Source organism: Phascolarctos cinereus, unplaced genomic scaffold (genome assembly GCF_003287225.1).
Source record: "Phascolarctos cinereus isolate Bilbo 61053 unplaced genomic scaffold, phaCin_HiC Scaffold_7;HRSCAF=346, whole genome shotgun sequence".
Classification (NCBI taxonomy): Eukaryota; Metazoa; Chordata; class Mammalia; order Diprotodontia; family Phascolarctidae; genus Phascolarctos; species Phascolarctos cinereus.
In genome coordinates, this window is record NW_027556180.1 from 75,224,811 (window position 1) to 75,247,386 (window position 22,576).

At 36.2% G+C, this 22,576-nt stretch overlaps 1 protein-coding gene across 1 annotated transcript in view; it reads left to right on the top strand.

The window, feature by feature from the left end:
- ERBB4 (erb-b2 receptor tyrosine kinase 4) overlaps positions 1 to 22,576 on the top strand; it is a 1,374,278-nt gene that overhangs the window by 1,093,969 nt on the left and 257,733 nt on the right. The window contains 3 exon segments of the mRNA XM_021008671.2: positions 323 to 455; positions 11,250 to 11,372; positions 19,891 to 19,989. Coding sequence (XP_020864330.1) covers positions 323 to 455; positions 11,250 to 11,372; positions 19,891 to 19,989 — 355 coding nt within the window.

Consider the following 22,576-nt stretch of genomic DNA (forward strand, 5'->3'; position numbering starts at 1 on the left):
GTTCTGGTATATTTTTCTCATTCTGCCATTACAGTTTTACATTTGTCATCAAACTGCATGTTGTTGCCTCCCTATTTCCTCAAAATTGGTTGTATGTGCATGGCATTTTATAAAAATATTGAAATGAAGGTTTTTTTTTGGAGTGTGAAAATGAAAGCCCTTATTGCAGTCCTTATGTGTTATTTTATCTGTTTTTCTTCTAACTGACTGAATTTATGATTTACAAAAGTCATGCTTTTCCATGTGGTTCATTTCATGCATGCCTCTGCTCTCTATGCAGTCTTCTCTCCTTACATAAAAGTCTTTGTATTCTGGTTGGTAGAACTCCCCTGATTGCTGCAGGAGTCATTGGTGGACTCTTCATCCTCGTGATCGTGGGCCTGACATTTGCCGTGTATGTTCGTCGCAAGAGTATCAAAAAGAAGAGAGCATTGAGAAGGTTCCTGGAGACAGAGGTGAGATTTCACTCTCATCTTAGGATAACACACAGTTAGTTGTGGGCTTTGAGACTAAGCTCTTCCCCCACAGACCCTACAGATTATGTTGCTTTGTAGGCCTCTGAGTGTGCTTATGTAACATTCTTTATTATGGTAGCGTTTATCAGTAAGGGCATCTTAGCAACAAAAAGATCATAGAGCTAGAGTAGAAACGAACCCCTGTGACCATCAAGACCAGCTGCTTCACTTTATAGGGAGAGAACTAAGGTAGACAAGCGCTAAGTGACTTGCGTAAAATGCACAGACAGGAAGAGGGATAGGCAGGATATGAACCTTGACCTTCTTTCCCCACAGCCAGCATACCTTTTGCTTTGTAGTGGTCTTCCAAAACATAGTATAATGCCCTGCACATAGTAGGTATTTGGTTAAGTCTCTAGTGATGGAATTATCATCATATTTTATTTTGAAATTCGAGATGAAATTCCCTTTCTTAAACCCAGTATGGTGAGGCCAGTTAAAATTCCATTCAATACCCAATGTATGTTTAGACTTTGCAACTTTAAATTCAGTGTCTTAAACCAGTTACTAAATGAACCTGGAAGATAATTATGTAAAATCAGTAACTGAAAATTCATTGTAAGTAGAATAAGCAGTCAAGGTCCATTCTAATCTTGGGAGGGTAGATAGTGAAGGCCAGTTATTCTAGAAGTCGGTGAATAGAAGACAAAGTCTGTTATTAGAGAAACATTTTGCAAATGATTTCTATATTGGGAAGATAGTGCTAGGAAAAAAAAAGATGAAAAAAGAGAGAAATCTGACTCAAAAGCCAAAGAATAAAACAATGCCTCTTATTTTTTTAAAATACTATGTAAATTATCACCCATATGAGTTTAGTATTTTAACAAAACAAATTTGATAGCAAAATAAATCTAATATATATGGATGATGTGCTCATCCATAAATGATAAGTAAAACACATTAATAACAGTAGGTAGTCATTTTCAGGCAGATAAACTTAAGTTTTTTATAGTTTTGCTCTTTTCCATTTTAGTTCTCCTTTATAAATAGTTTCAGGTAAAAGAACTTACTCCCATGAGAACAAAATGATACTGAACATATTGCTCTGCAATTCTTCTTTTCATTCCCTTTCCTTCTACTCCAAGACTGAGACCCTGAGAAGGTCCTCCTGACTCAAACTTCATATCAAGTTTTACTATCCTATGTTCTTCATCTTGAGAAGTACTGTTTTTAGCTATTCTTTCTTACCCTGTGGTACTGAACAGCTTGGAACAGAAAACATCCTAAGACAATGCGTGGCCAGACAGCTCAGACCAACAAGTATTTATTAAGTGCTGAATGCCAGTAAAGGAGATAGAAATCTAACTAAGATATAGCTCATACCCTCATGGGGCTTAAAGTATAGTAGGGAGATAAAGCAGATAGACACACAAATATCTACAAAATGAAATAAAGCATAGTTCTCTGCACATAGCAGGTACTTTAATAATTTTATACAACTTGAAGTGAATAAAGTACATAAATGGATAAAGATCAGCTTTAGGTATTATTTTGGATATGTTGAATTGAAGAAATTAGTAAAACACCCTGATAGATTTATCATGTAGCCAACTGGATAAATAGATCTGGAACTTGGGGGTGAAGACGGGGCTGGAAATAAGGATTAGGTCTGGGAGAGAAGCTTAATGGTACATGCTCTTCTACCCACCACCAATATTTGGGGATAGATTTCTGTTAGCAGTTAGACCTGTTGGAGTGAAGATAGGCCATAAAGGTACTGAGTCCTAAAGAAGAGTGAGGATAAGAGGTAAAGGGGAAAATAACTCACTTAACTACTAGTAAAATAAATGACCAAATATCTTTCCCTTAACTGTACCTCTGTGGAAGTACAAAATATTAGACCTGGAAGGGGCTTTATAGATCTTAAGTTCGACTCTCTCATTTTGTAGAGGAAGAAAATGACTTGACCATTGACACACAGATAGTTAGTGACCAATCTGAAAAGGCAACCCAGGTCCCTTAACCTCCAAAACTTGTCTCTTCATTATGTCACGTGATAAATACTTTATCTGACTCTTATGGTTATACTATTTGTGTCAACCTACTTCTTTCCCCATAATTCTCTTAATTCTCAGTAAATGTGGGGACAGGGGTTTATTATAGGCTTTTCCTAGCCTGTAAACATACTTTCTAGATTTGGACACCCAGGAAGTGAAGAGGGCAAGTAGAATGACCACTAGAATGACCTATGTATGATGTGGCTTCTTCATCAACCTTTCCTAAGCTGGGTACACCATAGCCTAGCCACTGAAGGCCAGGATTCTACTTGTAATTTAACTCAATTCATCATTTGTTAAACCTTACTCTATGAAACAAAATGTGTTATGTTCTGGGGATAGAAAAGTAAAAGGGAAAGTCTTTCTTTCCAGAGAGCTTACATTCAAAAAACGTATATACATATAATTATATTCAAAGTATAAACATATTGAGAGAAAGAGGGGATGGAGGGAAAGGGAGAAAGAGATAGAAGAGAGGGAGAAGGGGGAGAGAGAAGGAGATGGAGAGGAGAGAAAGGAGAAGCAAGAGGGGGAGGTGATGGAAAAGAGAGGGGGATAAGGAATAAGAGAAGAGAGGGAGAAGGGAGAGAAAGAGAAAGGGGAGGGGAGAAAGAAGGTAAGAGAGGGAGCAGGAAAAGGAAAAAAGAGAAGGGAAGAGGAAGGAAAGAGAGGGGATGCAAGAGAGAGAGACAGACATAGATGGAGTGGAGAAGTGGAAGGGATGGAGGAAGAGAAGAAAATAAAAGCAAAATGTTTTAATAAAAGATTAATTGAAGAAATTAAAGATTCTACCAAGGCATATTTTGGCTGTAGGCTTATCACACAAACCGGAAGTCATTCTATTGTTTTCACAGATCTCATAGTAGAGATGAAAGAAATGCAATGACACAGAACCCTGTGCCACTGTACTCTACAAACACAATACCTTACTTATGGAATTAAAAAAAATTTGACACATGTTGACCTGTGGTTGCTATTCTGTAAACCCCATTGCCACCATTTCCAAATTACATCCCCTGATGCAACAGTATTGAAGGAGAGAGATACAGAGACGGGGGGGGGGCCAGACATATGGAGACAGAGATGGGAGAGACAGAGATAGACAAAAAGAGAGACAGAGATAGGAAGAGGTGGGGAATGTGTGTTTGCTGCTTTCCTCTCCTCTTTCAGGTAGAGTGTGCCGTAGCCCCGTTTCTACCACCTATTCCAACAGAGACCGTTTTCTCTACCATCATAGTTCTTTTAGCTCTTGTAATATACAATTCACAGTCTGATCATCTCTTTCTGGTATATTTCACTTCTCTTCTCCCCACCCCCACAGAGATGTCAGCTGAGACCCAGTCTAGGGGCTGCTGCCACTTTCTTGTAGATAGGCAGCAGGAGCCCAGATTAGCTGGCTTTCACCTCTAAGGGGTACCGAGTACTAAGGAGGTAAAACAGGTGGAGAAAGAGGTGACTAGGGGCACCAAAGACCAACTTCACCTGCTCCACAATTTTGCCTAGGGCCACTCAGTTTACCTTCAACTGTGCTCAGACATATAAAAATTCCATGCAGAGCTATTTTAGTCCTCCTCAGCCATGTACTTGGGCAGCTTAGCTGACATGCTGGAGGCAAGGAGATACCTTCTTCCTGATCAGCTCCGAGCAGTCAGTGAGCCGATTCCCTACAGAGAAGCAGCCTGGTGATGAATGACAGGACTGACTAGTGGGAGGTTTAAGGCCCCTTAAGTAGGTAGCTACGAAAAAAAGGACTGACTCTCTCTCTCTCTCTCTCTCTCTCTCTCTCTCTCTCTCTCTCTCTCTTTAAAGTCATATGTAGGCTTTCAGATTTCAAAAAAGAAGACTAGCTGTTATAAGAAAGTTAAGCAGCTAAAGAATTGTATGAGAGAATTATTTTCTTGTGTACTTCTCTGAAGATCATCCTTCTTAAAGGGTGCATTATATAGCCAAATAAACATGTTCTTGTGGTTTTTAACAAAAAGATTGTTTTAATGTAAAAAGTTATGCATATATTCCAGTGAATATTTTCATGGTTGGAATTAATTACTGTAACAAAAGTCATAAGGAAGCTAAATACTTTTATTTGCCAGTAAAAAAGATGTGGGTGTTTATGTGATTAGAGGGGAGGTTGATTGGTTGGGTTTAAGACCAGAACTAAGTAGCTGAATAAGAACAGAAAGTACCTTTCTAAGGCCATGTTCTAGTTTGCAGATTCTAAAAAGGGAGAAGGTATATAGACTATTAATAATTAATATGTGACATATGAGTTTAATCATTGTTAGGTAGGGATTGGGCCTGTGATTTCAGTAATATAAGGAATTCCCAAGTGGAGCAGAGTGTGTGTGAAACTGCCTCTACCAGTGCGGGGTAGACCATTGCCCACAATTTATAGTCCTAGAGAGCTGCTTAGAATACTGAATAGCCAGATGACTTGCCCAGTGCCAGAGGCTGCACTTAAACTAAAGTCTTCTTGGCTCAGAGGCTAGCCCTCTGCCTACTGTCCTCTGACTGGCTCTTTTAATTTTTAAATAATGATATAATTAATAATAGTTAGCATGTGATATTAATTATCTTAATAAATTCCACTAGATTAAATATAGATACCATATAGCATAGTAAATAGCATGGTATATCTTCTATCTCTGGCACACACTGGCTGTGTGACCGTGGGCAAGTCACTAAACTTCTCAGTGTTCTAAGCATCTCTAGGACTATAAATTGCAAAGAAAGAATTGATCTGCATTAGTACTGGAGATTTCTTTACCCGAGAATTCCCTATTCCAATACAATCACAGGTCTATTCCCTATCCCTTTATATAACAATTATAAAGGAATACATAGTTATTTCATAATGATTCATTGTGACTGTAGAACATCCACTCTGTTGATCTCAGAAAAAAAGAAAATCATACTTGTGAATTGCTTCTACCCCCTGTTGGAACCACACTTGAAGTGCATAGAGAGTTCCCTAGAAGGAACTGTTGACTTCATGGCAGACTTTATGACTTGCTGCTAACTTGTAAATGAACTTTCAGAAAGTGCCTCATTTTCCCCTGGAAACTCTTTCATTCCTTTCATTCCAAGCAAGGACCTTGTTCCTTGCTGTTAGACACATCTTTAACAGATCAAAAATGGATCATGAAGCTACATAGATGTAGTTTCAATTGGATCTTAATTCTTTTAAAAATTTACTTTAATGATTTTTCCCCCAACCCATCATATCTCACTTATTTATAGAGCTGTTAAATGAGCACCAGCAAAGACAAATGAAACAAGATCTAACAGTGCACCAAGAGATATCAGTATTGCCATGCATTTTCATTATAGTATTTAAGTACTTAGTGTGTGTCCTTGGGTAAACCTCATTATAGCTCTGAACCCTAGATTCCTGTTCTGTAAAATGAGAATAATAATAATACTGGCCTTTTATACCCTACCACAAGCTTATTATGAGAACTGAATTTGATAATATATATGAAAGCATTTGGCAAATTGTATGGCAACGTAGAAGGGAAGCTATTACTGGATGGAGAAAAGAAGATCTGACATTTATGTTGCACTTTATGATTATAAAGCACTATTTGTGTATCTATTATTTATACACACACATACATAATCTCTTCATATATATTACATTATCTTTATACGTTTGTTTATATATTTATATACAAATTGTCTTCATATATATTATGTACTTAAATTTTTCAGTGGCACCAGTGACCTCATGAAGAGGTAATAGGTAGGTAAGATAGTAAATCTCTTTCTAAAGGATAGATCACAACATAGCTACATTTGATTATCTTAGTCACGTACCAAGATATTCATAAGACATGTATCTAGAGCTGGGTGATCATCTAGTTAAATCACCTCATTTTACAGATGAAGATACTAAGATGAAGAGAATTTAAGTCACTTGGTCAAGGTCATATCCATACAAAGTAGCAGAGATGGGTTTTGGATCCAAGCCATCTGACATGTTTAGGAATTCAAAACCCTAAAGAAAATAAGTTTTAAAATTATGCTTTTTTTATTGAAACTCTTAAAGAAAATCAGATATATGAATGAGGAGTGTATTGATAAAAGCTAGGAATATTATAGCTTGACATTAAGAGAACCGCTCCCCCAATGATATCAAAGCAGTTCCTACATGATAAGATGCCCACTCCAAATAAGGGGACTCTTTCTCTTAAAGATCTGTTCATTTTGCTATTAAGAAAAGGTTAAGGTGACTCTTTCTGAATTTATTGCTTCAAGTGTCTTGAATTCAATCTTATTCCATTGAGTTACTTGTATTTCCAGGGAATATTTTCACAAATGAAATGTACAAATGAAACAGAAAATGGTGAGGGAAGTTAAATACTTTCATTTGTTTAAATAAAGGTACTAGTCTGTGCAAGACAGATAGAGAGATATTTATCTCTTTAGAAAGATATTTCTCTAGCTATATGTGTATATATATATATATATACATATATATGTGTGTGTGTGTGTGTGTGTAATATACAAACATACACACACATATAATATATACACATATATACATTTAAAATCTGCATGTACATCTAGCTTCAGAATTTTGACTGAAATGACTACAGGCTGGCAAATCAGCAATTTTTAACTCCTATTATTGCTGATGTTCAAATAATTAAAAAAATAACTGTTGCATGGTGTTTTACAGTTTACAAAGCACTTTGTATGCATTATCTCATCCATCACAATTGACGTCTCAGTGAGAGGTGCAGAGGAACCTGACTACATGATGGTATCATTTACTGGAATGATTAGGAGGAAAGATGAACCCCACAGGGGGAAATTACCATATCAAACTGTTTTACAGCAGCTCAAGATTAGGGGTAAAATTTCTGATTATACATTTTCTCTACAAAGTGATTCCTAGCTACTGATAGACATACCTACACACAGGAGCCTGCCTGCCAAATGAAGTAGATCGTGATGTTCATAGAAGCATGATAATAGTACCCATGCTGGAAAGGTACAAATACACTTAGCCTTGTAAACAGACACTTTGAAATACGGTGGTGGTTTCAAAGCAATTTGAGAAGGAGTAACCCTTAATTATTTCCCTTACACAGAAATAGGACAGGCTATTTGTCTGTATTTAAAGTATAGTCCCTTTTATTTAACTTTTAAAGAAACATTGCTATTTCCCTTGCCTGCCTTTTCTCTCATGCTTTTCTGGTGGGTAAGATGGAGAACTGTGAATTGGGTAATAGTCTACAATAAGTAGACTTAGACCTGATTAATGCTTAAACCCAAGGAGTGGTTACATGGTCCTGTGTGGATTTGAAATGTGTAGAGGGTTGCATGCACTGGGGTGTGTTTGGCAATTTGCTGTTTAAACTCCTTTTCTCACTGAGGTGTATAAAAGTTTCAGTGGAATGCTTATCATATTTGAAGCTGATACAGATCTGAAGAGGAGAGTGAAGTCAATATCAAAAAATCCAAAAAGACTAGTGGAATCTAATAAGACAAAACTTTGGGGTCAATGCAAAGTCTTATATTCAAGGGTCTGGAGGTGCTAGCTCTTACTGGTTCTCTAGAACCTACTGGTAACTTTTCAGTGAGAGCTTTTATACCTCAGAAATCAGGAAAAAATACAAATCAGAGCATGGCTTACTGTTTTGTCAATTGTCCAGACTTAAGTAATGGAAAAAAAGCAATAATGCAAATTAATCTTAAAACTGTCTTGTATGCATCCCACCCAATAGCTGGTTAAGTATTTTCTAACATACAACTCCTTATTTGAATGCCCAAGTAAAAAAATATGAGAGGTATAGTGGAAGAGCAGTTACCTGAAAAAGATCTGTCAGTTGCAGTGAATGATAAGCTTGATAGGAGTCAACATTTTGACAGAGCAGCTCAAAAACATAATGCAATTTAAAGGGCAGTAAGAGAGGTGCAATGGCCAGGACTAAGGGGATGCTAGTCCCATTTCAGACTCTGTTCTGTTCAGGCCACATTAGTGTGTTGTATTCTGTTCTTTGGGCCATATTTTTGGAAGGATGTTGATAAGTTGGAAAACATCAGAAAGAAGGAAACCAAGATGGTGAAGGCCTTTTAATTAGTGCTATATGAGAATTAGTTGAAGAACTCAGGAAGTTTAACCTGAAGTCAGGAAGAGTCAGTGGGAATGTGATAGTCATCCTCAAGTATTTACAGCTCTACTTGATGGGATGTTCTGTAAAATAACAAATATAATACTAATAAATAGTTAGAATTAATATAGTGCTTTGCATTTTACAAAACTCTTCACTATGTATTATCTCATTTGATCCTCACAACAACCCTCTGACAGAGATGTTTTGCTCATTTTACATATAAGGAAAATGGGGCCTAGAGAATTTAAATGACTAGTCACAGAACTAGGAAGTAATGGAGGCAGGACTCAAAGAGGGATTTGATTTATACTGTTTACTCCCATATGGCATAACAAGTAGCAATGGATAGAAGTTACAGAGAGGTAAATTTAGAATTGATATATGGAAACATTTCCTAAAAAAATTCCTTCCAAATTATAGCCACCTGAGCTATCTCATTTGCTGTCCTCTTTATAGATCTTCATTAAAAGGCTGAATAACCCATCTCCTATGTATGTTGTAATATGCATTTTTCAAACCCTGAGATTGTGTATCTTATAGAACCTATTAAATTCATATATCATCTTATCTCAGTTTCACACAAGAAATATTATATATAATATGTGATCACACTTATTGATACACACATTCCGTCATCAAATCCACATTTGCCATCCTAATTTCAGTCAATTCTCCCCACCAACCCCATCTACCCAAATTATTTTCTTAGTGTTTTGTTTATCATAGCTTTCAGTCATACTGCTCATTACCCCCATTTAAATCTTTCCCTATTCTGTAATTTTGATGATGATTTTTCTTATGACTAGAATGTCTTTCCTCTTCTCTGACTTCATCTTAGCCATCACTTCATTGAAGACTAAGCAGTGGTATACTGGTATATGTTTAACAACTAGGTCTCCAGGTGAAAATAAAATGTATCTACGACACACTATTAAATTTAAGCATTATGAGTGTTTTTACGGCCATGTTTTAAAAGTCTAGACAATCAAGAAAACCATAGATCCAGGCACAAATTGTAGTTTGCTGATTTTCTAAGTGTAAATTTCCTCATTGAACATTTAGCAATTGGCTAATTCAAGCTGGTTTCAGCACACTTATATTTGAGTTTTATAATAACCTGTCTCAAGAAACTTTCTGTGACTACTTTCTACTATACTTTATGAATAGCTTATTCTGTTGTATTTCTCAACTTTTGGGTTGATTTAAAAGGAGCAAAATCATAATTTTTGATCTTGAAATCACTTTTAGGTGATTAATTCTTCGCTTAGTGAAGAATTATTATTACATTTTTTTATTTTACATGGCAGCCCATCAAGTAGAGCTACAAATACTTGAGGGTGACTATTACATTCCCACTGAGTCTTCCGGCCTTCAGGTTAAATATCCTGAGTTCCTTCAACTAATTCAACTAATTTCACATAGGGATTAATCACTAAGTTAACTTTTATTTGTCTGTATTCTCTAGTCACGTTTATCTTAATTCTGTCATTAGATTATAAACTAGTTGAAGGTAGTATTTTTTTTTAAATCATAGGTACCTGTAATAGACCAAATTTGACCACTGTAGTCTGATAGACCAGGGTCTGAGATCTGAATGAAATGACACTGAAATCTCAAAAAACAGATTAATTACAGTTTAAGGAAAAAATAGTCCAATTTCCCTGGGTTGGGACCCTAGCATATTGCTCCCACCAGAGCAAAATAGTACGTAGTTCAATTCAAGATAGGGATAGAATTAATGATTATTTGGAATGATTAATTTTAGATACCTTATATTCACATATATTTCCTAATTAATTTATTCCATGATTCCTCAAAGAGTTCATGGTATCTAAATTAGAGAATATCACTGGTATGACTATGTGTGTGTGTGTGTGTGTGTGTGTGTGTGTGTGTGTGTGTGTGTGTACCTCTGATGCAGTGGTCAAGGTCACATACATATTTTGTTGGCAAAAATATGCGTCCATACATAGTGCTATAATGGAATGAAATGTGAAATGTACAAATTTAGAGGCATCTCTACCCAAAATGTTCATGTGGAGTATTTGTACTCAACCTGTGGTAGAGCCTTCCAAGCTCATGTTTGTCTGAGCAGCCACAGTTGGCCACACTATACTTTGACCCCGACATAGTGATACCATTTTGTTCTCTTCCAGCATGAAGGGCAACAGCCCACCAACAATTAGTGATGGAAGAATGAGCTCTGACCTGAGAGTTAAGAGACTGACCTGGGTGCTCATCCTAGTTTAGGCATTTGCTAATCACATGACCTAGAACAAGTCATTCTTCCTCTGTAAGAAAGAGCTTCTTCTTTCTGGGGTTGCTGTGAGAATCAGATAGGAAAGACTTGTAAATCTGGCCTCAGACACTTAACTAGTTGTGAGACCCTAGACAAGTCACTTAACCCCTTTTGCCTCAGTTTCCTCATCTATACAATGAGCTGGAGAAGGAAATGACAAAGCACTCTAGTATGTTTGCCAATAAAACTCCAAATGGGGTCATGAAGAGTCAGATGTGACTGAAAATGACTGAATAGCAACAACAAAATAGAATATATATATAATTATTGTAGTTATTTGATAATAAAACTGATCATTTTAATTCCCTTTGTTTTTCAGTTGGTAGAACCCTTAACCCCAAGTGGTACAGCACCTAACCAGGCCCAACTTCGAATCCTAAAAGAAACTGAGCTCAAAAGAGTGAAAGTACTTGGATCTGGAGCATTTGGAACTGTATATAAGGTAAGTGAAGTCATTCTGAAGAACGAAATATTGAAAGGGAAGGTGGCTATGGAATTTTGATAGCCTATTGAAATATGTGACAGTATTGTAACTAACTCAGTCCTTTTGAAGGCATCTAGGTGGCACGTTGGGTATTGATCTGGCCTTGGCGTAAAGAAGACCTCCGTTCAAATTTTGCCCTAGATGCTTACTATCTATGATGGCCCTGGGCAAGTTAACCTATCTCAGCTTCAGTTTCCCCATCTATAAAATGAGGATAATATTAGCATCTGAAATTGTTATGAAGATCAAATAAGATAGCATATGAAAGTGCTTTTCAAATCTAAAAATAGTTATCGCAAAACCATTTTTATTAATGTCAGTGTTATTATGTTCAAACAGAACTGAAGCAAATGCATAAACATACATTCATCTCTTTGTTTTATGTGATATAAGTATTAAACTAACTTTAACAACTACAGTCTACCTGTTCCTGGGAACTCAATTAACTGCTCAGGGCCCCTAGGCAACTCTCTGAGACTAAGCTGCAGAATAATTTTATTTGAATGGGTATGACTAATTTCCTGTGGAGGAGATCCTTAAACAGTTAAAATAATGAATCAAAACTGATTAAAAAGCAAAAACAAATAGATACTGAGCTTGAAAATTGTGAATGGCTTAGTAATCAAAGATTTGGATGAAATTTTATGGTAATATGAAAACAAAACACATCAGTAATACTTTAAATAAAAATGGCAGGATGAGACAGACCCGTCCCTGAAAAAAGTGAAGTGTGAAATAGGAGTTTCCTGTTGGTATCTACTTCTTCCTCCCTCCATAAGCAATATTTTACATCCTTTCATACTTCCATACTCATCCAGGGGGCCAAGGCATCCTTAGTTTAGAAGTCACTAAATCCCATTATTCTAAGAAATATTGAGTAAACACCTACTGAGCACTGTATGACACTCATGTGCTTGATCTAATATCTCTTGAAGGCTAATGGAATTCTTGAAGTTATACGGAAACTTGCATTTTTTTAGAATGCCTTTATTAAAAAAGAATGTGTCACTTATCATCTTTTCTGTGTTTAATCAATTAATCAACTGACAAGAATTTGTAAATATCTGTGTTCCAAGTAATGTACTTAAGTGAATGGGAATACAAAGATGAAATGGCCCCAAACCTCAAAGAGCTAACATTCTAGGATTGCAACCTTTTATACTGATTTTCTTTCAGGACAGCAGCATTTGGAATGCATGCCTATTTTTCCCTCTAAAATGTGATGAAAAAGTAATGAATTATTTAGTTGCACAGTCAAAATATAAGAATTATTTAATGTCAGGGATATTTGTAATATTAGTTGAAGAGATCAAAATCACTTAATATGTTTCCTAAAGTACCTTATGCCCAGAGAATGGTTTTTCCATTTGTTTCAATATTACACAACAAAAAAACCTAGAGATGCAGCATCTAATTTTGTATTTTTAAAAGGTTACATATATACTAGCTTTATTAGTATGTATGATAAAAATACATGAAGTATATCTTTCAGTTATAAAACTATAGGGTCTCAAATGCCAATCAAAATGGAAACCATTTATCCTGGATATTTCCTGTTGAACTTTCTGCCAATATAATCCTGGACTTTGAAGCACAAAGATTTAGAATCCTGTTAAGCTGATCTAACTAAGATGTTTTATTGATAATATATAAACTGATCTAGTGGAGAAATGATATTGATGATGGATGGCCTATGACCATCTTTTTGTCACCCAAGTCTCATTATTGCTTCTGGTTCTAAGAGATAAACAGCACACATAATATTTACAGCAAGCAGCCCTACCCAAACTTCTTCAGGTTGATGTGGAGTGAGCCCAGGTATTTGAAGTAAGAGTTTTATATTCAGGAAGGAAAAAAAAAAGAGGTGGAGCCTCATATAAGTGAAGCAGCCTACAATAAGCAGACCATAACCACCAATCATACTTAGGATATAAAAGTTGAAAGACAGGGATTGGTAGAATTATTTTGATGTGAGGTGCTCATCAGCTATTCTGGATATTTCTGTCTCCATGATGGGGGTCAGACTATATTAACTTTGATCTTGGATTTAACTGTCCATCTTTTGTCATATATGTGTGTGTGTGTGTGTATGTGTGTGTGTGTGTGTGTATACACACATATATATATACACACACATATATATAGCTTATAACTATAATATAATTATTATGTAGAATAAATTTAACTATACATATATGATCTTAGGATCATAGTCTTAAATCATAATGGTTTCTATACCATCAATGAAGTGAGCCATTTCTTTTTGACAAAGAAACTAAGACTTAAAGAATGTAGTTATACAGAAAAAATACTTATGAGGAGTTGAAAAATGAAGCAATGAATTTCACTGAGACTGTTAATCTGGATAATTGCCTCCCCCCATCAGTAACCTTGCCCATCAGTAACAGGATCCTTTTCCACTTGAATTATCTGGATAATTGCTTCAATTCCCTACTTCAATAGATAGAACCTTATGGAGCCACAGAGCAAGTTAGTAGAAAGCTGGAATTAGAACCACTAGCCCTTGAGTTTCTAGTCTGTTGCTTATCACCTTAACCATGCTGACTCTTTTGAATATATTGAAACTTGGCATGTTTTGCAAAATTTAATGCAAATTAGGGAGTATGTGTGACTGGGAAGAATGGTGATGTGGACATATGTCAGAATTTGAATGTATGACTATGCCTTCTTGTTTCAAAAATAACTCTATCTTGGACGGATCTCATTGCTCAAATGCTAGTATGTTATTTATAGGTTCTAAATTACAATCATGAAGTAAGGTTTTATAGAAAAACTGGATATGTAATGGCTGTAAACTGGATATTAACTAGTGTACACAGCAGGGAAGAATAATTAGTAGTTAGGGAATTCCTTAATTATGGTGTTGTTTACATTTGTTATCAAAGACCATAATTTGTTTAAGTGATGTTGTGATATATAGACAGTCTATATTCCACATTCCCTTATTTTTTTCCCATAGGCAGGCCACAAGGCAAGGCTTGGCTTGTTGGTCCCTTCAGTACCAATTTCTTACTGCCAACACCTCCTCTCTTGGCCTTAGTTCCTTGACACATAGCTTTGCATATGGAAGAAAAGGCAGAGATTTTTGTTTTCTGTCTTGTACTCCTTCCTGAAAATAGCATTCAGTCCTCTTTTATAATTTTGAATCACTAGAATGGATCATTAAATGGTTTTAATAAATAACAAAAAAAGTTGTTTTAATTTTTTAGCAGTTAATCTAAGGGTTACTTGCAATTATACGGGAAATAAGTCCTTCACTAATCCTGGTTTTTCCTTCTTGCTGTAATTTGCCTTTTATTTTTGTCCCCTAAATCTTTTTATAAGTTTTTTTTTTAAGCTTGGTCCAATTTTATCTAACCTGGTTCATAAACCAAACTCTTGTATTCTTCACTAAGACTGACTTTGTCAAGGTTCTTGAGAGATCAAGTCTTTTAGAAAGTGTTTCCCCAGTATGGTGTCTAATGTAAAAGTTCAAGGTTTGAGGCAGATATATGGCACCCTCAACAAGGCTTTCCTTAGACTATATCCCTGAAATGACCTTGTAGTAATCTCTCTTTCTCTCACTCTCCTTGGATATGGACCTATGACGATTGTTTCCTTATTTGTGGCAAGAAATGGATTAGAAAGAGCATTTCCTTACACGGCCTCCAAAGATTCCTCTTTTAAGTCCTTTGTTCCCATTGAGAAGTTGATTCCTTCAACTCCCTGGAAATGTTAATTGCTCAGTTGGTCACCAATAATAAACCTTTTTCTGTATTCCAGATACTGTGCTACATTGTTGGAATGTGAAAAAAAAGTAAATAATTAGAAAAATAAAATTAAAAACCCAACCAACTAAATAAACAATAAAAAAATTCAATCTCTTCTCCGATGGAGCTCATAATCTGTTGGGGGAGAAAGCATGCAAAGAAATATCTGCAAATATTATATGCAGTATATAAATGTATAAATCCAAAATAATCAAGAGATGAAAGGCACTCACGTTAAATAGGATTTTGAAAGATCTCTGATAGAAGTTACAAATTTAGGGGCAGCTTGGTAGTACAGTGGGTAGAGCACCAGCCCTGGATTCAGGAGGACCTGAGTTCAAATCTGGCCTCAGACACACAACACTTACTAGCTGTGTGACCCTGGTCAAGTCACTTAACACCATTGCCCCCCAAAAAAAAGAAGTTATGAATTTAGCTGAGACTTGATGGAAGCCAGAGATTCAAGGAGTTAGAAATGAGGAGGGAGAAAATTCCAGGAATTCAGAATAGCCAGTGGAAATGTCCAGAGTTATGATATGGAGTGTTTTGTAGGAGGAATAGCAAAACATGGATCACAGAGGAGTGGATGAGGTGTAAGAAAACTGGCAAGTTAGAGGGTGTCAGATTATGAAGGGGTTTGATGACTAAACATGATTTTATATTTATCCTAGAGTTGAAAGGGTGTCCCTGGAGTTTATTAAATGCAAAGAGTGAAGTGGTAGGGAGAAGGGATGAAATGATCAGACCTACCTTTTATTAAGATCAATTTGACAGCCATGTGGAAAACTTGGAGTTGGGAAAGACTTGAAACATGGAGACCAACAAGTAGGCTATTATAATTGTCTAGGTGTGGGGAGATAAGGGCCTTCACCAGTGTAGTCACAGTGTCAGAGGAGAGAAGAGAGCTTATATGAGATATTACCTAGGTGGAGTCAACAGGACTTTGTAACAGATTGGATGGAGAAGGGAAAAGAGTGTTGAAGGAATGAAGCCTCAAAGATCATATCTAGAGTGCAAGCTAATGTGACTGAGTTGGTGGTGATGCCCTTGACATTAATAGGAAAATTAAGAAAAGGGGAGGAGAGAAAGTCAAGAGCTCATTTTTGGACATGTTCATTTTAAGATATCTTTGGAACATGTCCAATAGGCAGATAGGAATGTGAGAATGGAAATTAGAAGAGGTTAGGACTGGCTAAGCAGATATAGGTATCCTCAAGAAGAGGGCCTAGGACTGAACCTTGGTGGATACACGTGGTTAGGGGGTATGACATGGATGATGATCTAAAAAAGGAGGCCAAGTAGCAATCTTGGAGACATGAATGGAAAGAGTGATGTAGTTATAGAGTGAGAGTTCAAATTCCACATCTTCCACAAACTACCTGTGTGACCACAAGCAAATCATTTAAGCTCTTGGGTTTTAGTTTTATCTACAAAATGAGGAATTTGGATGATGTGAGCTCTCAGGTCCCTAGCTCTAAGGCTAAGTTCCTATGTTAATTAAAACTCAGACTCTGTCTCAAATGGATAAAAAGATATTTTTCACAAAAAAAAAGCAGATAAATCCCAACTGATCACATCTCAAAGTAAAACAAAAAGTCTTTGTAGGAATAACATAGTGTGTCAACAGATAAGTATTTTTCTTTGGCAAGATTATGGAACACAATGTCTATGGGTATTATTCTCCCCCCCAGTGCAGTGGATCCATTAACATGTTATTGCAGTTATTTTAAAATGGCTCCTTTCTCACCAAACTTACAGTCTTAGAATTGTAAGGTACTTTAGAGGTCATGTCTCATCTACTCTCTTTACAACTGAGGAAACTGAGGCCCAGAGAGAGGTCATCCAGTTAATCAGTGGCTGATCTAGGACACTAACCTAGGTTTTCTAACTGAGTCCATTGAAATTCCCACTACACACTGACTTCTAAAATTATGTCGTAGAATAGTTCTTAGACATTTCTCCACCCTGTATAGCAACAGTGGGAAAATACAGCCTCTTGGTCTTTTTTTAGTTTAATAGATTCTTTTATTTGGTGTGGCAGGGCCTTTAGTAGATTTATTGGCTACTGATACTAGGCTCCCCTTTCTAGTTCTCCCCCAGGGAGAATTTAACAATTAAAGTAGCTCCCTAAGTCACAACCATAGATTCACTTTTGTTAAACTACTCCCACATTTATGTCACTTCTTGGCTTTCTATTACAGCAGTTCTAGTACTCATGGGATGTTAGACAGAAAGTGTTGGACCAGAACTCTCTCTTCTTTTTCTTTTAAAGTCATGACCAATAATGTTTAGGAAAGAAAAGAGACTTGTTGAACTTATGTTAGTCTAGGAATCAATGTCATTTCATGTCAAGTCTGAGCTTTATTTCTGGAGCCAAATATCGTTTTTATGTGCTTTATGACCACATGTAAGTGTACCCTTCTTGATTTAATTGCTTCCATGAAAACTATATTAAGTGATCCTGGCTTCAACCTACCTTTCCAGCTTTATTTCCCATTACTCCTCATTTTATACTCTATATTCCAGCCAAACATGGCTAGGAGCTCTTCCCTGAACTCGATTTGCTATTGCTGGTCTCAGCGCATGAGTACATTCTAGTTCCCATACCTGGAATGCATTCCCTCCCTGCAGAATCTTTCTCTTATTTTTTTTTCAAGGTTTAGCTCTAGTCTGGACTTACATAGAAAGAACTCCTTGATTCTAATTCCTCATACATTCAACACCTGTTTTTAGTATTCTCTTCCTCCTCAGTCTTCCTAAAGCAATTTTTTCTCAGTTCTCTCCTTTGTTTCCATCAATACCTACCTTGTTATACTTAGCTATGTAATAGTTCTATCTTCTTTCCCCTAGCAGGATATAATCTCCCTGAGGACAGGAACTGATTTTTTTTTCAATCTTTATATTCCTATCTCCTAACACAATGTCTTGTACTTCACATTTTGTTCAACTTAATTGAGGAATTTGTGGACCTCAAACCCATCTAATTTATTGTCCATACTTTTACACATGAGGAAACCTGAGCCTAAGGGATATTGTGACTTGTCCAAAGTTACACAGGTAGTAAATGTTATAGGAGGGATTTGAATTCAGATTCCCAGTCTCAAATATTTTCCCCACTTTCCTTAGAGGAAGCAGAAGGCATATTGTAGCTATCATATCAGATGGAGAAGTGAGAAACTAGTGGTACTTTATGTTCATAAAATATCAAAGAAGATATTGTAAGTTCAATTCCATGTAAGACATTTATTAAGCACCTACTGCTATGTGCAAGGTTCTAGGCAATGAAATGACTCTGGTTATGAGTATATCTGTAGTATACTGTATCAGTTTGAACTAAAATCTTTTAAATGTTTTTTGAAACTTGGATATTTGCCTCATTTTTCTTTTATTCACTTCCATATATAATTTATGTACAGTGGATAGATCTAATTATTATGAAAAAAAGAATGAGGTAGATGGCACAATGGATACAGCATTGGACTTGGAATCAGGAAGACATCTTCCTGAGTTCAAATCTGACCTGAGACACTTAATACCTGTGTGACCCTGGGCATGTCACTTAACTCTATTTGACTCATTTCCTCATTTGTAAAATGAGCTAGAAAAGGAAACAACAAATCATTCCAGCATCATTTCCAAGAAAACGCTAAATGGAGTGAGGAAAAGTCAGATACTCCTGAAATAACTAAACAACAATAACAATAACAAAAACGTTTATTTCTGTCTCCAAATATACAAAGCCCAATGAGCATATGCACACCCAGTTTAATAGAATTGCTCCATTTTTAAAGTATTCGACTTCAGTTTTGTGAAAAACTATACAAGCAGGGTGTGTGTGTGTGTGTGTGTGTGTAAGGGATTTAAAAAATACAAAAATACTCCCAACCACAGTTTTATTGAACTTTTTACTTTTGTAAAACTTATAAACATATTCTAGGATTGTAATTTAAAAGCTAAAATTCCCCTCCCTCTTTTCAGTATTTCAATGCCTCATGGTTAGAAAAACTTATCTGGTTTAATGTTTGTCACATTGCACCAAACTCCATCATCTACATTCTTGGCCAATATAAAAAAAATCAGTTAGATTTTATTATTCTATCTTTCTGTTAGAGAGAGAAATCCAAAAACTAATATTAATAAATTATATTAATATGTCATATTTCTTCCAAGGAACTCCAAGTGTTTTGCATATATACTGTTCAGAAAAACAAATGAGGTATCCTATGGTGGCTAATAGACATTATTTTCCTTGAAAATTGAGTCCTAAGTCAATCTGCATGTAAAGTGACAATGTTTTCTATTAGCTTGTTTTTTGAGTTGCAACATAATCATATTATCAGTTGGAAAGGACTTTAAAAGCCATTCAATCCAACCTCCTTTGTTAACATGAGAAATTCTAGATACAGTGAGATAATGACTTGTCCAAGTAACCTAACTCTCTATGTAGTAAAGAAAGGGCTTGAACTGAGATCTCCTAATTCTTGGTTCAGTATCCCCATTCTCCACCACCACATTGCCTCTAAATTTATGGGCTGTTTTGTGATATTCTTTCTTTTGTGATCATTTCTTTAAAGACATTATTTTTGATAATAAGAATTAATTTACCTGGTGAAAACGTATACTACATATGTTTTACATTAATCAGTTTTGAAAGTATATGTATATATATATATATATATATATATTGTTTTTTTTTTCCTCAACAGGGAATCTGGGTACCTGAAGGAGAGACAGTAAAGATACCTGTGGCTATAAAAATTCTCAATGAGACAACTGGTCCAAAAGCAAATGTTGAATTCATGGATGTAAGTACAAACACTTCATCTCTGATTTCTTTCCAGTAGTGACAGAGCTAATTTTAAAATAAAACAACCAACCACATTAAACAAACAAAATAAAAAACCTTCTCCAGTTTATAAACTTTGTCTTCAGGAACAGGTTGAATTTTAGGTTTCAGAAATTCCCTAGGGCTATCCAAGATTAGAGTAGGAAACAGCTTAATTTGTATCTATACTTCTGATTTGGCTAGGTAGATTTAGCCTGAGCATTTGGAAACTGGGCAGACGTGAGATCCAGTATTCTCTGAACTGAATTTTTCTCTCTATTAGCTCTCCTATCTACTTTTCTAAGTATTACTAATAATTCAGTTGCAGTTCCTTTAAGAAAAAGTAGTCAAGGAGCTGCTAGGTGATGCAGTGGGTAGAGCTCCAGCCTTGGAGTCAGAAAGACCTGAGTTCAAATTTGGCCTTGGACACTTGACACTTACTAGCTATGTGATCCTGGGCAAGTGACTTAACCCCCAATTGCCTCACCAGAAAGCAAAAAAAAAAAGTACTCCATAAAAGCTCCAGAAAGTATAAGCATATTACTTTAAAATAGCCGTATCAGTTCATAATTATTATATATGTGTTTAGTGATGATGAGCAGGATTAGGTTGGTATTGACGTAGAAAAATGAATCCCTCTGTTCTATTTTGTTATATTCATGGCCTCTTTTGTAAAAAGATTTTCTTACTAGGTAGGAGTTGTAGTCAAGATGTGCTGTATTGGATTTAGAAGTTGACCTAAGTCAGACATCCTATATTTGAGATGTACTGTCTTTGGTTAAACTCCCGAGTTAGAACCTCAAAGTAAAAAAGGTCCCCTTCTATTGAATAATTGCCTTGTTAGTCCTAAAGGAGAGGAGTGTAGGGCAAGGTCAACCTCTTCATGACCTCAGATAGGCTTCTCTTACTTTTAGATCCCCAAGCATCAACTAAAGACATATTTAGCACATAGGGTGGTGGCTGAGAATATTCCCTTTTGAACTATTTGAAATTTTTTGGCATTGTGCCTGGAAAATATCTCAAAGTATAAAGCTGAGACATTTTCCAAGGAATAGACAAGCATCCTATTTTAAGTTAATCAGAGACAAGGATTTGCAAAAACAATACCAAATTTTAAGAAAAAAAAAAACAACCACCAAAAACTTTACCCATGAGTAGAAATGGTGCAGACTGTGGGAGACGGAGAAACAGTCTGGTACAGCCTAGCCTGCAGTTGCTGCTGAAATCCAGGAGAATGTTAATAACTCTGCTGGATGCCCAGGGCAGCCATTTTTGTCATATTTCCATGGAAACAGGAAGGCAAAAGGGGGTTAAGAGGCTACAAAATAATCACCTAAAAGCTCTGAAAACCTCATCACTATTTTGAATGATTATTTGAAAGCTCCTAACCCCATTTTTTTTGGTTGATCCAAAGTCTATTCCCATGGAAACAGGAGTGGGAATGGCAACTTGAAGTCTTAGAGTGCTGCTGAATTTTAGATGAGGCTGCAATTGAGTCATGAAAAGACTCATTTTCTCAAAGATACTGGTGGATTTGGGAGCTGACAGACTCCAAGGGGTCTTTTTTTTAAGTATTAAAAATAGGGCAAATATTTTAAAATTTCTTTCTTATCCCTCGTGTTGTATCTGTGACATAGATTAATATGCTGAGAAGCTGCCATCAGCACAATTTCAAAACATGGCACACAAGATTTTTGCCTGCTATTTGGTGTTTTCCTTAGTTTTAAATGTTAGTGTATGCGAGAAAGAGGCAGGTTGTCTAGAGAAGTGGGGGGTGTCTGTAGTATTATATTTCTGGTTAAATTAAAAAATAGGGGGAATATTCCTACATCTGATTGAAATCTACCTACTCCTCCCTAGTTTATTTTGTGTAGGTCATTAACAAACTTGGATGTGGTGTTGAGCAAAAAAATATGATTGTACCTGTAAGTAAAATGATGACTGGATTTAGCTACAGAAGCAAGTTACATCACACAAAAAAAAGAAGGGTTACAAATAACACAAGTGGCATTCCACATTCCTCCAAGTACAGAGTTTTAAGCCAAAACAAGATAATCTGTTTTTAGGAACACAGTACTTGAATTGGGTAAACTTTTTCTGGATGATAGTGGCATTGTAAAAGGTAGCATGGAAATCTGGCAGAGAGATGAAGTAGAGTCAGGAAGGCCTGAGTTTAAGTATAGTCTCCTATATGTACTGGATTATGCCTGCAAGGAATTCTTTAGCATTATCAATTGCAGAGTGAGTGCCAATATTCATTGGGAAGGGGGATTTCCTCATTTGGATCCCCTTGTATGAAAAAGAATCACACATTGTTGTTGTTCAGTTCAAAGGATCATGTGGTTTTCTTGGCAAAATGCTGGAGTGGTTTGCCATTTTCTTGTCCAGTGGATTACAGCAAACAGGTCAAATTATTTGCCTAGGTTCACACAGCTAGTGTCTGAGGCTGGATTTGAATTCAAGTCTTCCTGACTCCAGGCCCAGTGCTCTGTTCACTTAGTTGCCTAGCTGACTCCTGGGTTAAATAACTTGCCCAAGGTCACCCATCTTCTGGTGAGTGTCTGAGG